This window comes from Littorina saxatilis, linkage group LG4 (genome assembly GCF_037325665.1).
Source record: "Littorina saxatilis isolate snail1 linkage group LG4, US_GU_Lsax_2.0, whole genome shotgun sequence".
NCBI lineage: Eukaryota > Metazoa > Mollusca > Gastropoda > Littorinimorpha > Littorinidae > Littorina > Littorina saxatilis.
Window position 1 is genome coordinate 33743246 of NC_090248.1, and position 14361 is coordinate 33757606.

General features: G+C 45.8%; 1 protein-coding gene across 1 annotated transcript in view; it reads right to left on the reverse strand.

Annotated features, from left to right (window-relative positions):
* Positions 1-247: 247 nt before the first annotated feature.
* Positions 248-14361, reverse strand: part of LOC138965571 (uncharacterized) — a 14179-nt gene continuing 65 nt past the window's right edge. Inside the window, exons 1-3 of the mRNA XM_070337756.1 lie at positions 12702-14361; positions 11829-11992; positions 248-6372 (exon numbers count right to left, since the gene is read on the reverse strand). The exon at positions 12702-14361 is cut by the window's right edge and continues 65 nt beyond it. Of these exons, the coding sequence (XP_070193857.1) occupies positions 248-4654 (4407 nt within the window). The 5' untranslated portion in view covers positions 4655-6372; positions 11829-11992; positions 12702-14361. The remainder of the gene's footprint in view (positions 6373-11828; positions 11993-12701) is intronic.

Sequence of the window (14361 nt, forward strand, 5' to 3'; positions counted from 1 at the left end):
CTCAGTCAGCAACCAGGTAAACGGTGAACCCTACAAATAGCGCGCAGCTTACCGTGAACGTCCCGTGCAATGCGTGCAAAGCGTGCAAGGCGCGAATCACTGAGCTAAGCCCAGCTACCGGTCTTCCCACCTTGACACAGGTACCTGTCAGCAACGCCCGACCAAGGAACCTTATAACTACATACAACTGTCCGTGACAATGCCCCCCAAGTTAAGCATAGACATCTGTCTACACGGCAAAAGATCCCTATTCAACGCATGCCCGACTGAGGTAGTCGGCTCCCACGTTGCGACTACCGGGAATCACCCGCACGGTGAAACTGTAGGCTTGCAACAACAAACTCCAGCGCATGAGCCTGCTGTTCACCACCTTTGCTGTCTGCAGGTAACGCAGTGGTTGGTGATCTGTCTCCAACACAAACGTCTGTCCGTACAAAAATGGCTGGAACTTCTGGGTAGCCCATACAACGGCCAGACACTCACGTTCAATGGTGGAGTACTTGCTCTCCGGGGTGGACAACTTCCGGCTGGCGTAGGCGACAGGGTGGAACACGCCATCCTTTTCTTGCATAAGCACAGCTCCCAGTCCATGATCAGAGGCATCCGTCCGGAGCGTGAATGACTGCGACAGATCCGGCAGTTGCAAAACTGGCTTTGAGGTCAGCCTGGCTTTCAGAGCCCTGAATGCCTTCTCACACTCGGCTGTCCAAACCACGGTGTTGGGAGAATTCTTCTTTGTCAGATCAGAGAGCGGCAGAGCAATTGCAGAGAAATTTGGGATGAACTTCCGGTAGTATCCGGCTAGACCAAGGAACGCCCGAACTTGCTTCTTGGTCTCTGGAACCGGAGCCTCGTCAATTTTCTGCAGCTTGTTGTCCTCAGGTAAGATCTCACCCTTCCTCACCACGTGACCCAAGAAACTCAACTCCTCGAACCCAACGAAGCACTTCATCGGTCTGGCAGAGAGATTGGCCTGCTCAAGGCGCCGCAACACAGCCTCCAGCGCAGCCAAATGTTCCTTCCAGGTTTCGGTCGCCACCAGAATGTCGTCCATGAAGTTATGAACGTCGTTCCTCCCCAGCGGTTCCAGCAAAGCCCTCATCATACGGGAAAACACAGCCACGGCGTTCTTCAGTCCAAACGGCATGACTGTAAACTGGAACTGGCCTACCGGAGTGGTGAACGCAGTCATGGGACGGACGTCGTCTCGGATGGGTATCTGCCAATACCCCTTGGAAAGATCAAACTTGCTGAAGTAAGTCGCTCGACCCAAACCAGCGAACAGGTGTTCCACATCTGGGAGTGGTTCAGCATCGAAGACTGTCACATCATTCAGCCGCCTGTAATCCACACAAAAGCGAACCTTCCCATCCTTCTTGCGGATGAGCACAACAGGGGCGTTGTAGGGAGAAGCAGCCGGTTCGATAACACCCAACTTCTTCATGGCCTGCACCTCTTCCTTGATGGTCTCTACCTTGGCATAAGGTAAAGGGTACTGTTTCACTCGAACCGGTTTCGCGGATTCCACCGTCATGTCAAAAACGGCCAAAGGCGTCTGAAGGGGGACATCAGTAAGAACTCTTTCGTGCCTCTCCGCAATCTCCAACACCTGACGTCGTTGCTCGGCAGTCAGTGTAGCAGACAGGTTGATGTCCTTCACCGTTTCTTCGCCCTCCAAGCAGGGCAGGGGTAGTTCCCGATCAGGCGAAATCATCTCCTCAGTTTCTTCAACCACCGCCACCGCTACGGTGGGTATCCCATCTGAGGGGTCCGCAGTGTTTTGTCGGTCTCTGTACAACTTGAGAAGATTGGCGTGGTACAGCTTCTCACGCCCGTAGATCCGAATCCTGTAGTCTGACTCGCCCTTCTTCTCCAGAACGTCGAACGGTCCCTGCCAACACAACTGCAGCTTGTTCTTCTTCTGCGGCAGCAGCAACAAGACCTTGTTTCCAGGCTGGAACTGTCTTCGAACTGTCTTCCGGTTGAACACCTCCGCGTGCTTCTGTGCAGCAGCTGACAGATTCTGACGCGCCAGTTTGCAGGTTTCCTCAATCCGGTTCCTCAAGTCAACCACATACTCAGACGTCGTACGAACTTGTTCATCGACTTGCTCCTCCGTCCATAGGTTGCGAAGAACAGACATGGGTCCTCGCACTGTCCTGCCGTATAGAAGCTCAAAGGGAGAGAATCCCAGACTCTCCTGTGGAACTTCACGATAAGCGAAGAGGAGTGCAGGAATGTAGCGATCCCACTGCTTCGGTTTCTCTTGAGCAAGCTTGCGTAGCATGGTCTTGAGTGTTCCGTTGTACCGTTCCACCAATCCGTTTCCTTGCGCATGGTACGGAGTAGTCGCTAAACCCTTGATGGCCAGCAAACGCTCCACTTCTTTCATCACCTCGGACATGAACCGGGTACCACGGTCTGTCAAAATCTCTGAGGGAATTCCTACTCGAGTCCAGACTGCCCACATCGCTTCTGCAACCTTCACAGCCTCAATCGACTTCAAGGGAATGGCTTCCGGGTACCGAGTAGCGTAGTCCACAAACACTAGGATGTACCGGTTACCAGACTCAGAAGCAGGGATGATGGGACCCACCAGATCGATCGCCACACGCTCGAACGGCGTATCGATGAGAGGCATCTTACCTAACGGTACCTTCTGTGGCTTATGAGAAACCTTCTGACACTGATCGCAAGACAACACAAAGCGACGTATGTCTGCGCACATACCTGGCCAAAAAAACTGCTGCCAAACTCGATCACGTGTCCTCTGGACACCCATGTGACCTCCCATAGGCGGTTCATGGGCCAACTTGATAACACCTAACCTCAACTGCTGGGGAACAACAACCTGAGTATAGACGCTACCACCACCGCGATACTCACGGTACAGAATCTTCTTCTTCCAAACAAACCCAACTTCACCGGAGTGACCAGACGTTCTGACGTCTCGGCGATCTGCCGCCTCACGACAACTCTTCAAAGTCGAATCATTCCGCTGAAGGTCATGCAACTGCTCAGGGGTGACTGTTTCTAGCCCTGGAGCAGCAACATGTAACAAAGTCGACTTCTTCCCTTCAGCGGCAGCCTGGGCACGAGTGACAACTGACACAACCTTGGACACAGCGTACACTGGAAGAACAATCGAGTCACCCAGCCGGGCGTGATTACCTACAATGAAATCAGCAACAGGTGTATCCATGACGATAGCCTCAACCTCACCAGTGTAGAAAGGACATTCAACCTGAACCTTAATCACTGGATAGCGCCTCTTGATGTCTTTCTCAGCCATAGAAACCTCAAGATCCTGTCCTGTGAACTGAGACCTGGAAACTAATGAACTCTTCACGACACAAACCTGAGATCCAGTATCACGCAACCCCTCCACGGCAACACCATCCACTACAACCAGGCATCTCGGGTCGTAGTCTTGCTGGCTACAGGGAGTACACAAAGTGGGTACACTGACGGGCGGTAAAGACTTCTCAGGACCACTATTCACCGCTCCCGTCGACTTGCTCTTCTTGGGGCAATCTCTAGCCAAATGTTTGGGGGACTCACAGATGAAACACTTCCTACCGGATGTACCAACTGAGTTATCTCCACTTTTCTGCTTTTCACCAACGCCAGCCTTTCCACCCTGATCACGATCATGCTGAAAAAACTTCTTACTGTCACGGTGTGCTTCAAAATGAATCTCAGCGGACTTAACTGCTTCGGCTAACGTCTGAGGTTTTTTCTCCTTAATGTACGCGGCCATGTCCGCGCTCAGGGTCTGCAAGAACTGTTCAAGCAAAACCAACTGTTTCAGTTCTGTGATCTCGGAAAGCTCATGCCACTTAGTCAAATTCTCTTCAATGCGAGCACCGAACTGTCTGAACGTTTCATGTTCTTTTCTCTTGCAGGTTCTGAGACGACGGCGGTAGGTTTCGGCTGTGAGCTGATAGCGGCCTAACAACGCGACCTTCAAACCGTCATAGTCGTCTGCGCTATCATCATCAAGAGTGTTGTACACTTCTACAGCCCTACCCGACAACCTAGTCGAGACCCTAGTTGCCCACGTATTTCTCTTCCACTTGTACAAGGTAGCGACTCTCTCAAACCTTTTCAACCAAGTAGCTATGTTTTCTTTGCTCTCATCAAACATCGGTATGGAAGGCCGAAAACCACGAAGGTCACTAGACTCTTCTTCACCTGAGGAATCTCCCTCATTATCAGCTCCATCCCTACTTCCTCTCTTCACCCTCTTACTTTCCGACTCTCTCTGCAGGAGTTGCATGCGAAGGTCATGCTCTTCTCTTTCTTGTCTTTGTTTTTCTTCAAACATCTGAGTACGTTCATATGCGGCTTTCTCATCAGTCTCTCGCTGAGCTTGAACATACTTAACTCGCTCATCAGTCTCTCGACGCGCTACTTCTAGCTTGTCCTGATAAGCTTTCCTTTCTAGTTCAAGTTTCTCCTTCTCTAGCTCTAGTCTAGCCTGTTCCGCATCTTCACGGGTCATTCGCTCGGCAATAAACTCAGGAATACTGGCAGATTTAACACCTAGCTCCTCAGCAAGTGAACGCCACCTAGCAATCCTATCCGAACTACTTTCCGTCCTAGACGCCATGGTAGCACTATCATCAAGAACACGACCAGAACGAAGTTCCATAAACAAGAACCAACTAGCAAACGGTTAGCCAAAACATGAAAAATCAAAACAAGGCACAGCTGACTGGCAACAAGGACAGGCAACCCACAAGGTTACCAGACAACAACAAAAGCTAATTAAACATCAGTGCCCAGTGTATGGGAAGTGTGGCCAACGACAAAAATGAAGTGAATTCCTTGAATTCAAAGAGGATTTATCCTGGCAAGCTCGCCATTGTCGCGTGCATGCACGTTTGCATGTTTAGTTTTTCACACAAAAACTTTGGCCACACCACACAGCACTCACAGAACACCAATGTAAATAAATGAAAGTATTTAATAGTTCCCAGTTGGGTGAAATATGGGGGTGACGATGGATGGAACAATGGAAGGGTTAACACGACAATATGAAGATGAACATAATGAACATGAGAAAGTACACAACAGTCAAAATAATGTCAACAAACGACATACGAGACAATCAGGATAGTCAAACACAAAGCACGTACGTCATAAAGGCCCTCCTCATTCCATAAATGATATCTATCGTAAGAAAGTACTTATCTACACGTTCGACGAATTCAGGGGGGGGGGGGGGGGTGCGCCCTCGGGTCGACACCTGCGTCTCTGTCGCGGGGGTGAGAGAATCAGCCCAGTTGAGAGCTGTCACACGGCACACACTCTGCAGCGACGGCGCCGGTTCGATGTTGCTGCCCAACAGCAGCGTGGTTGCGCCGCTGTGACGTTACAAGATAGCTGCTCAAAACAGCGTAATGAAGCCTCGGAGAAGATCCCAGAGGGGCTGCTCACACAGCAGCGTGGGGGTGACGATGCGAGAGTCCAAACTGGCTGCTCACGCAGCAGCGTGGTGGTGCCTCCTCCATGCTGTGAAGCTAGGGTTCGCACCTTCCCGTCCGGTCTGTCTTCGACAGTAAACACTGAAAGCCTAGAAGGCCAAAGTCAATATTCTCCCCAAAAATATAAGACACGTGACTTCCTCCTCCAATAGACATCATTATTAGGGATGAGGAGGAAGCACAATGACTAAACTTTGGTTTCCTTCTACGATATAATTTACCATTATAATGATTTCCTTTTAAACCCTATGATGAACACTATTTACAACAACACAAAGACGAGACAAAACAGTACAACTGGTAACTAATGTAGGTTCCCTGTCCCCTGCCACCGGCCGCTAATTCACCTTCAGCAAAAACTGACAAAAGTCTATCCAATTAGACCAAGAAATTTGACTTACCTCACACAGGCTAATGAAAAACATCGCGCACTTTACGCAACCGACTTTAACAAAGTCCACAGTGGACGTACTTTACTACTGAAAATAACTTCGAACTCAAACGACAATTCACACCCGAATTTCGAAGCCGTTCGAACAAACATCTGGTCTCGGCCGAGACAGAAAAAAGAATGCCTATGAATTTCTCAGTCAGCAACCAGGTAAACGGTGAACCCTACAAATAGCGCGCAGCTTACCGTGAACGTCCCGTGCAATGCGTGCAAAGCGTGCAAGGCGCGAATCACTGAGCTAAGCCCAGCTACCGGTCTTCCCACCTTGACACAGGTACCTGTCAGCAACGCCCGACCAAGGAACCTTATAACTACATACAACTGTCCGTGACATCCAGACTTTTTCCACTGTTGGTGTACTCCAGCATCAGGTAGTCAGTCCATGAGCCGGTCAGCATAGCTTGTGTCCAGTATTTTCCGTTTGCCTGTTGCCTGAAACATGGTTTTGGGGAAGTAACTAACGATCTCTGCACACATTTTAACATGTGAATAAGAACAGAAAAGTTTGTCAAAAGTATACATAGTTTAATTTGCATTTACTTCAAGACCAGACTTTCTTCTCGTTCATTATTTCTTCATAAAGATTCTGGAAATTAACAAAATGTTTCCCCCTATCAAGGCCTCCTAACTTTTTTTTAAATGCAGGTCGGTTTTTTGTCATCTGTGCATTACTACCTCTTGCCACCCGTGCGGTCATTGCCACCAGGTATCTCAACAATCAAACCGTCTATACAGGCATAAAGGCACGTCCTTTTCCAAAACAGGATTGCTCACTACACAGATCTGCGAAGACTTTTACATGGAGAAAAAAATCTCTTGACTTGAACATATACCAGGAATAAACATCCTGACTGGTTTTTGGAGCTGGATATTTTAGGGAATGTTTTACACGTGTGGCGTTTAAGAAATTAATTCATAAAATTCTACATTCGCAAAGAGAGTACTCATACTGTTACAGAGTGTTGAGTTCTGGTATTTTTCAAAACGGAAGGATGGCCACATCCCATGTAAAAGCCTGGTAAGATTTGAGATTTTGAACCCAATCGTTTACACGGGAAGGGCTGTCCATTTAAGAGGAGGCATCCATGCCAGGATGAGAAATACACTGATAACACAGAAAAAGCACGAGTTTAACCTGCATATTCACAAAACTGGTTCAGAGGTCCGGCAAAGGGAACACATGTTAGTTATTTTAAGAGAACATCACGAAGACCGAATTATTAAATTAAAGCCTTTCTGCAAGAATGTACATCTTCTATGAATTATATTCTAAAACGCCACATGTGTGATTCATTCCACACACAAAATCCAGCTCCAAGAAGCAGTGAGGCTGTTGATTATTGGTATGTGTTCAAGTCGACAGATGATTTTTCCTGTGTAAACTGAGCCTTGGCAGATCTGATATAGTGAGCAAAGACCTGCATTTTTTTAAACGTGTTCAGAGGCCTAAATGGTTAAACATTTTGTTTATTTCAAGTAGTCTTTATGAAGAAAAAATTAACAATAAGGAAGGCACATGGGTTGAAATGCAAATTAGATTCCTTTTGACGAACTGTTTATGTTCTTCTTCATGTGTTACATTATGCGTACGTAGATCGCAAGATATTTTCGAAAAAATTCATAGATAAGCCAATCTGCAAACGGACAAAAATTCACAATATAAATTTATGAAGCCAATAAATTTGACTCAAGAACAAAGCTTATGTGTTTGAGGTGATGTGCATGGGTATGAATGTTGAATGAGTCCGTCAAAGATACCCTCCATGTCGCCTCACAGTGGAACCTACCATTAAAATTATACCACCTTAAATTACCTTGCTCTTTCAAATGTACTGCTTAACCTTTACCTTTGACCGTGGGTCCTCCAGGACCCAGAGACACAATAAACCAAAGATTTCTCCTAAACTACTGAACAGAAATCAATGAAACTGTATGTAATTGTTGATCACCTGGTTGTGCACATGCACACATGAGGACGCTAATCTAGGTGAAGTGGTAATTAGGTAATTAAGGTGTTAATTTGATTATAACACTCACGACGATACGGGTCGTGGAGGACCCATACATATTAAAGAGTGCCCTACGTGACTATTCCTTAACCGACGGCGCGGGTCGCACAGGGCCCATGATGTTCAAAGAGGTAGACAGCTAATTATTCTTCTCCCGATGATGCGGGTCATCCACGACCCATACTGTACAAAGTAGCTCTAGGCAGAGTGTTGTTTATACTTTTCCTGACAATACAGGCCTATACAAGAACTGTTGGCAAAAAACATACGCCTGCTTGTTCTGGATAAACACATTTTGTTTGAAAGTCTGAGAACCAATCGCTTTCGTTTTGGTATTGACATTCTGAGAACCAGTTGCCTTTGGTTTGGTTTTGAAATTCTGAGAATCAGTCGCTTTTGTTTCGGTCTTGAAATTCTGAGAATCAGTCGCTTTTGAAATTACGAGAACTGGACGCCTCCTTGAGCCACTTAGACAATCGCATCACTGCCACTCTTCGGCTGCATGATTATATTTGTCATTCTTCACTTCCAAAGAGCGGCAACATCTTGTAACTGCAAGGATGGAGAGCAGAAAAGGTGAGTCGTTGTTGCTGTTGTAATGCAATGTAATGGTGTGTGTGTGTGTGTGTGTGTGTGTGTGTGCGTGCATGCGTGCGTGCGTGCGTGTGTGTGTGTGTGTGCGTGCGTGTGTGTGTAACTTGTTCAATCCGGTTGGCCATTGAATGTACATACTGTTTTACATATTTATTCTGTGTTCTCACTAATTGCTGTCTGTAATGATTTTAAGTCTTGTCTTATTACTTAAAAAAAAAAGTTTTCTGTAATGTGCAATGAGCTTGTTTTTCTATGAGGAAAGGCGCATTATAAATAAAATTCATTATTATTCATTATTATCATTATTATTACTGTTTCTTTTAACTTTGGTCTTGTATTTTCATCCATTTGTTTTTATACACAGTGGTGTAGGCATGTAATGGTGTCGTGATATTGTTAGTCAATGTTGTTTATCGTCTCATGGTGAAAGTAATAGAAAATCGATATCTTCTTCAAGTTATTTTTGTTTGCTCGATCAAACTTGGAGGCCAGTCCTTGAGACAATCTGTTCATGAAATTAATGGCCTGTGTCTTTGGTTGCAGATGCGCAGGAGAGACCAAACATATTTGAGGCCTTGGCAGTAGCAGAAGGCGGCGCTTTTGAGGATGAGGGCCTGTGTAAGTTATAGAACCGCCCATCCCCCCATATGCATGATATTACAAACCACTAACACCCCCCTCCTCTCTCTCTCTCTCTCGTTGTGTATATCGGCCGGTGTGCTTATCACTATCAATCAATCATTCAATCAATGAGGCTTATATCGCGCATATTCCGTGGGTACAGTTCTAGGCGCTCTGCAGTGATGCCGTGTGAGATGAAATTTTATACGGCCAGTAGCTTGCAGCCATGTCGGCGCATATTTACCTTTCACGGCCTTATTCCAAGTCACACGGGTATGGTAGACAATTAACTGTGCCTAAGGAATTTTGCCAGGAAAGACCCTGCACGATCATCTGGTTTATTTGCACTGGTTTTATTTTATAATTTTTGCATTGTTTTCTGTGTGCAGGTACATGCAATGTGTTTACGAGTGAGAGGTCTGTGTTTTTGTGTCTTTGTTTGTATGTGTGATAGAGAGAGAGAGAGAGAGAGAGAGAGAGAGAGAGAGAGAGAGAGAGAGAGAGAGAGAGAGAGAGAGAGAGAGAGAGAGAGAGAGAGAGAGTCCGGAATTTCTGAATAGTTTCTTGAGCAGTTGTTTTCTTTTCATCTGTTGCATTATCAGTTTGGCAATGTTTGTTTCAGCGCAAGATGTGGATGCAGATGCAGGCTCGGACACAGAAGAAGGCCTTGTCAGTGTAGATGACGAGACGAGTGAAGAGGAGCCGCCTGCACCAGCAGATAGTGGCACACCCAGTGAGGAGTCTGATTCTTCGGGGGAAGGGGCCAGACTGCCACAACATTCACGGGTGAAACTGCCAAGAATGGGACAAAATAGAGCAGGAATCCAAACCCCAACAAGGCAAAGACCCTTGCCAGAAATGTTTTCAGGGTTTCTGGCAATCAGGCTGTTGGTTGTCAGCATGCTAACAGTCCACGTGATGCTTACAGGCTGTTTGTAAATGACAAAATGATAAGTGACATTGTCCAGTTTACAAACATTGAAGGTTCCCGGATCTTGAAGGAGAAGTGGGAGCCAATTAATGGACACAGTTGAATGTGAAGGTCTCATTGGTATGCTTCTTTTTCTGGGTACCAGAAAACCAGGATTTGTGAACAGTCAACACTGACACATTGTTGGACTCTGTGAATGGTTTCACTATGATCAGAGCATGCGTGAGCAGGAGACGCTTCCAGCTGCTCATGAAACATTTGCGTTTTGACGACAAATCAACTAGAACTGCCAGAAGGCAGAGAGACATATTTGCACCGTTCCGTGACATGTGGGACGAGTTCATGAAGAACTTGTCCCAACATTATGTCCCAGGCTGCTATGTGACTGTGGACGAGCAGCTGGTGCTCTTTAGGGGGGGGGGGGGGGGACGCTGCAGCTTTCTGCAGTAGCCTACCTGCCATCCAAGCCGGATAGATATGGCATAAAAATCTTCTTAGTGGCAGATTCTCAGTCCAACTTTCCATTGAAGGGTATCCCTTATTTTGGGCGAGCAGCTGGTCAGCCAAGGACTATCAATCTGGGGCGAAAGTGATAGAGAGATAGAGTGAGAGAGAGAGAGAGAGAGAGAGAGAGAGAGGGGGAGGCAGAGAAAGTGATACAGAGAGAGAGAGAGAGAGAGAGAGAGAGAGAGAGAGAGAGAGAGAGAGGCAGAGAAAGTGATACAGAGATAGAGTAAGAGAGAGAGGTATGAAATCAGAGAAAAGGAAACACAGAAATAAAGAAAGAAAATGAAGAGAGAGAGAGAGAGAGAGATAGAGAGCGATAGACAGAGACAGATAAACAGATTGACAAGCACACAGACAAACTGCTAGACAGACAGACAGACATATACACAAAGAGAGAGGCAGATAAAGTGATAGAGTGAGAGAGAGAGACAGACAGACAGACAGAGAAAGTGACAGAGAGATGGAGTGAGAGAAAGAGAGAGAGAGAGAGAGAGAGAGAGAGAGAGGGGGAGGGAGAGAGGGAGAGAGAGGTGGAGAGGCAGAGAAAGTGATACAGAGATAAAGTAAGAGAGAGAGGTATGAAATCAGAGAAAAGGAAACACAGAAATAAAGAAAGAAAATTAGTGTATCTTTATCTTCCATGCCTCAGCAACTCGGGAGCACAACTTTTCCCGCAAAAAAAGCATGATCACATGATGTATGACTCTCTTGGAGAATATGGGTCGTGGAGGACCCGCACCATCGGTTGAGGAATAAACACTTCGAGGCCTCTATAAAAAGTATGGGCCATGGACGACCCGCATCGTCGGTTATGCAAGGGTGTATGTGTGTTCTGGCGAAGGTTAAACTTCTTGAACATGCAACTCTTGCTGTCTACCATAAAGACCATCAGGTCAACAACATACTCGTGAATGTTTTGTTTTGGTTTATAATTAAACATTTCAGAAAATACCCTTTTTTTATATTTTTTTATTCGGAAGCATACTGACTTTATTTGAAACTACTTCGACAGATATAGTTTTGCAGGTTGACGGGAGGTGAGTTACGAAAGAAATTCAATCCATATGTCGCTCAGCACAGAAAGCATAAACGATTAACATGAGTAGAAATGAACTTGTACTTGTTTTCATAATGTATTATTTGGATGGTATCTGTCAAAGACACTTTCTCGTTTTTTGCAAAGCTAGAATAAGGCACTAATTTTCAAAACAAAACAAAAATCTTACGATGAATGGCACGTTGGTTTTCTCCTGTGGTGATTCTGGACGGTAGGAACAGGACTGGTCAACAGTTGCGTTGTGATCACGGAGAACCGGGAAATCTGGAATGGTCACGGTGTCAGTGTCTAGTGACCTGTTCTGACCAGTGGCCGTGAGTGATGATGAAAGGTCTGGAAGTAAAAGAAGAGAGACAAGAGGCGAAGCCTTCAAGGCTCACGTAAGAAATAGACAAACAGTAACACAAACTCAATCACTCCGTCACACATACACACCCACACACACAGTAAGCTTAGGTGACGACTGTGCAAGAAAGAGAGACACTAGATCTAGATCTGTCTGTGTCTGCATGTAGCCTACTTACAGGGACACGACTGCCAAATAGTCTCGGCCCGCTCAAAATAACAATGACCGAGACCACACACACCACGCGAGAGAGAAAGACTACAGGGAGGCATGCAGTCATGATGCATTAATTGACGTCAAACACTTTTGACCGTGACGTAATCTTATGCGAGCTTTATCCATAGTCTTGGATAACCACTCACACATAGACTCGGAAATGTTAAAGTTTCTACCACAGACATACACACACACGCACACACGCACGCACAAACGCACGCACAGACAGACAAAGTTACGATCGCATAGGCTACACTTACGTGAGCCAAAAATGAGTGTGGGTATAAATCAATTCGAAAGTATGCTTCTGATCTATACAGTACATTGAACATTTAGACACCCTCTGGAAGTCGTCTGGATGTGTATCCATGTTGTAGCAATTAGATTGGTTTTGCGTCTCTCAGTCAATGCAGAAAGATTAATTCCCTGCACAATTCGTAATCTTCTTGTCTCTAGCATGCAGGTGTCTGTTTATCTTACCGGTTGCACATCCACCAAAAGTTTAGATCTGGTAAAAATAGCATTAAGCCATGATTCCAGCAAACGCTGCCAATTTCATGAATTGATATCAGGGGATAGTTTGCGACTGAATAGAATAGATAACGGGACACACGCATTGTCTTACGTGTCCACAACCCTGACTACTTTTTACTCTTGCTCTTAGCTCAGCTCAGACCGTTCTGTAACTTTGTAGATCTAGCCTGTGGCGCATCTGTACTCCAGCGAATATCAGCTGGATCCAGACACACTGTTCTGCACCAATTCGTATTCGCTGCGCAGCAAAACAATGTTTACGTGTATGCATGAAAATAAAAGCATGTACTCTGACCTTCAACGCATTCCTTCTTGTGAGATAATCCGCTGTTCGTATGTCGCCTCGGAGTTTCGATGGCTCGTCGACTGTACCAGCCTCGCGTAATACTCCCCTTTCCGGACTTTTATGAAGGGAAGACACTGCCAGTGGTCAAAACATTTGTTTCAGGGGTGAAACGCCAACTTTTGTGCTGCAGAAAAATTGCGAAATCTGTGTCCAGAAAGTGCCCGACACTTTGAAATCTGCACGCTTGTGCTGCACACATCTCTTCCATTTCCACACGAGACTCAGAGTTTTGTGAGGGAAAGTGTGCTACGAAATGCCTGGGAACATTGACGAGTTGTTGCTGTTTGCGGCTGCCCTCCACCGAGGCATTCTTTTCGGGCATACAGTGGTGACTTTTCTGTGTGAAAATCAAGCTGGTACTAGTGGTAGAATCAACACAATAACTTGTGACGTCACAGTGTACCAACGTCACAGTGTACCAAAAACCACGTGACCACTACTTGACCCCAGGCGACTTGTCTTGGTTAGCCCCGCAACACTAAATCTGCAACTACAACAACAACAATTTTTTTTCAATTTTTGGCTCACGAAGTGTAGCCTATGCGATCGTAACTTTGTCTGTCTGTGCGTTTGTGCGTGTGTGTGTGTGTGTGTGTGTGTGTGTGTGTGCGTGCGTGTGTGTGTATGTCTGTGGTAGAAACTTTAACATTTCCGAGTCTATGTGTGAGTGGTTATCCAAGACTATGGATAAAGCTCGCATAAGATTACGTCACGGTCAAAAGTGTTTGACGTCAATTAATGCATCATGACGGCATGCCTCCCTGTAGTCTTTCTCTCTCGCGTGGTGTGTGTGGTCTCGGTCATTGTTATTTTGAGCGGGCCGAGACTATTTGGCAGTCGTGTCCCTGTAAGTAGGCTACATGCAGACAGACAGATCTAGATCTAGTGTCTCTCTTTCTTGCACAGTGTCACCTAAGCTTACTGTGTGTGTGGGTGTGTATGTGTGACGGAGTGATTGAGTTTGTGTTACTGTTTGTCTATTTCTTACGTGAGCCTTGAAGGCTTCGCCTCTTGTTAAAATATTTTTCCAGAGATGTTTGTAACATTTGGCATTCGATTTTCAAGTTTTGGGGGATATTTAAAAACCTTGGACTTTTCCTTTAAATTGTATTATAGGCAAAAAATACGAAAGTTATTTTAACGCAAACATCAAACGCGCTAAATAACAAAATACATGAAATGACAGATTTGTAGACGTCTCTGTAAGTTAATTGGTACGAAGACTTCACATTTTGCACTGATCTCAGTTTTATCATCATT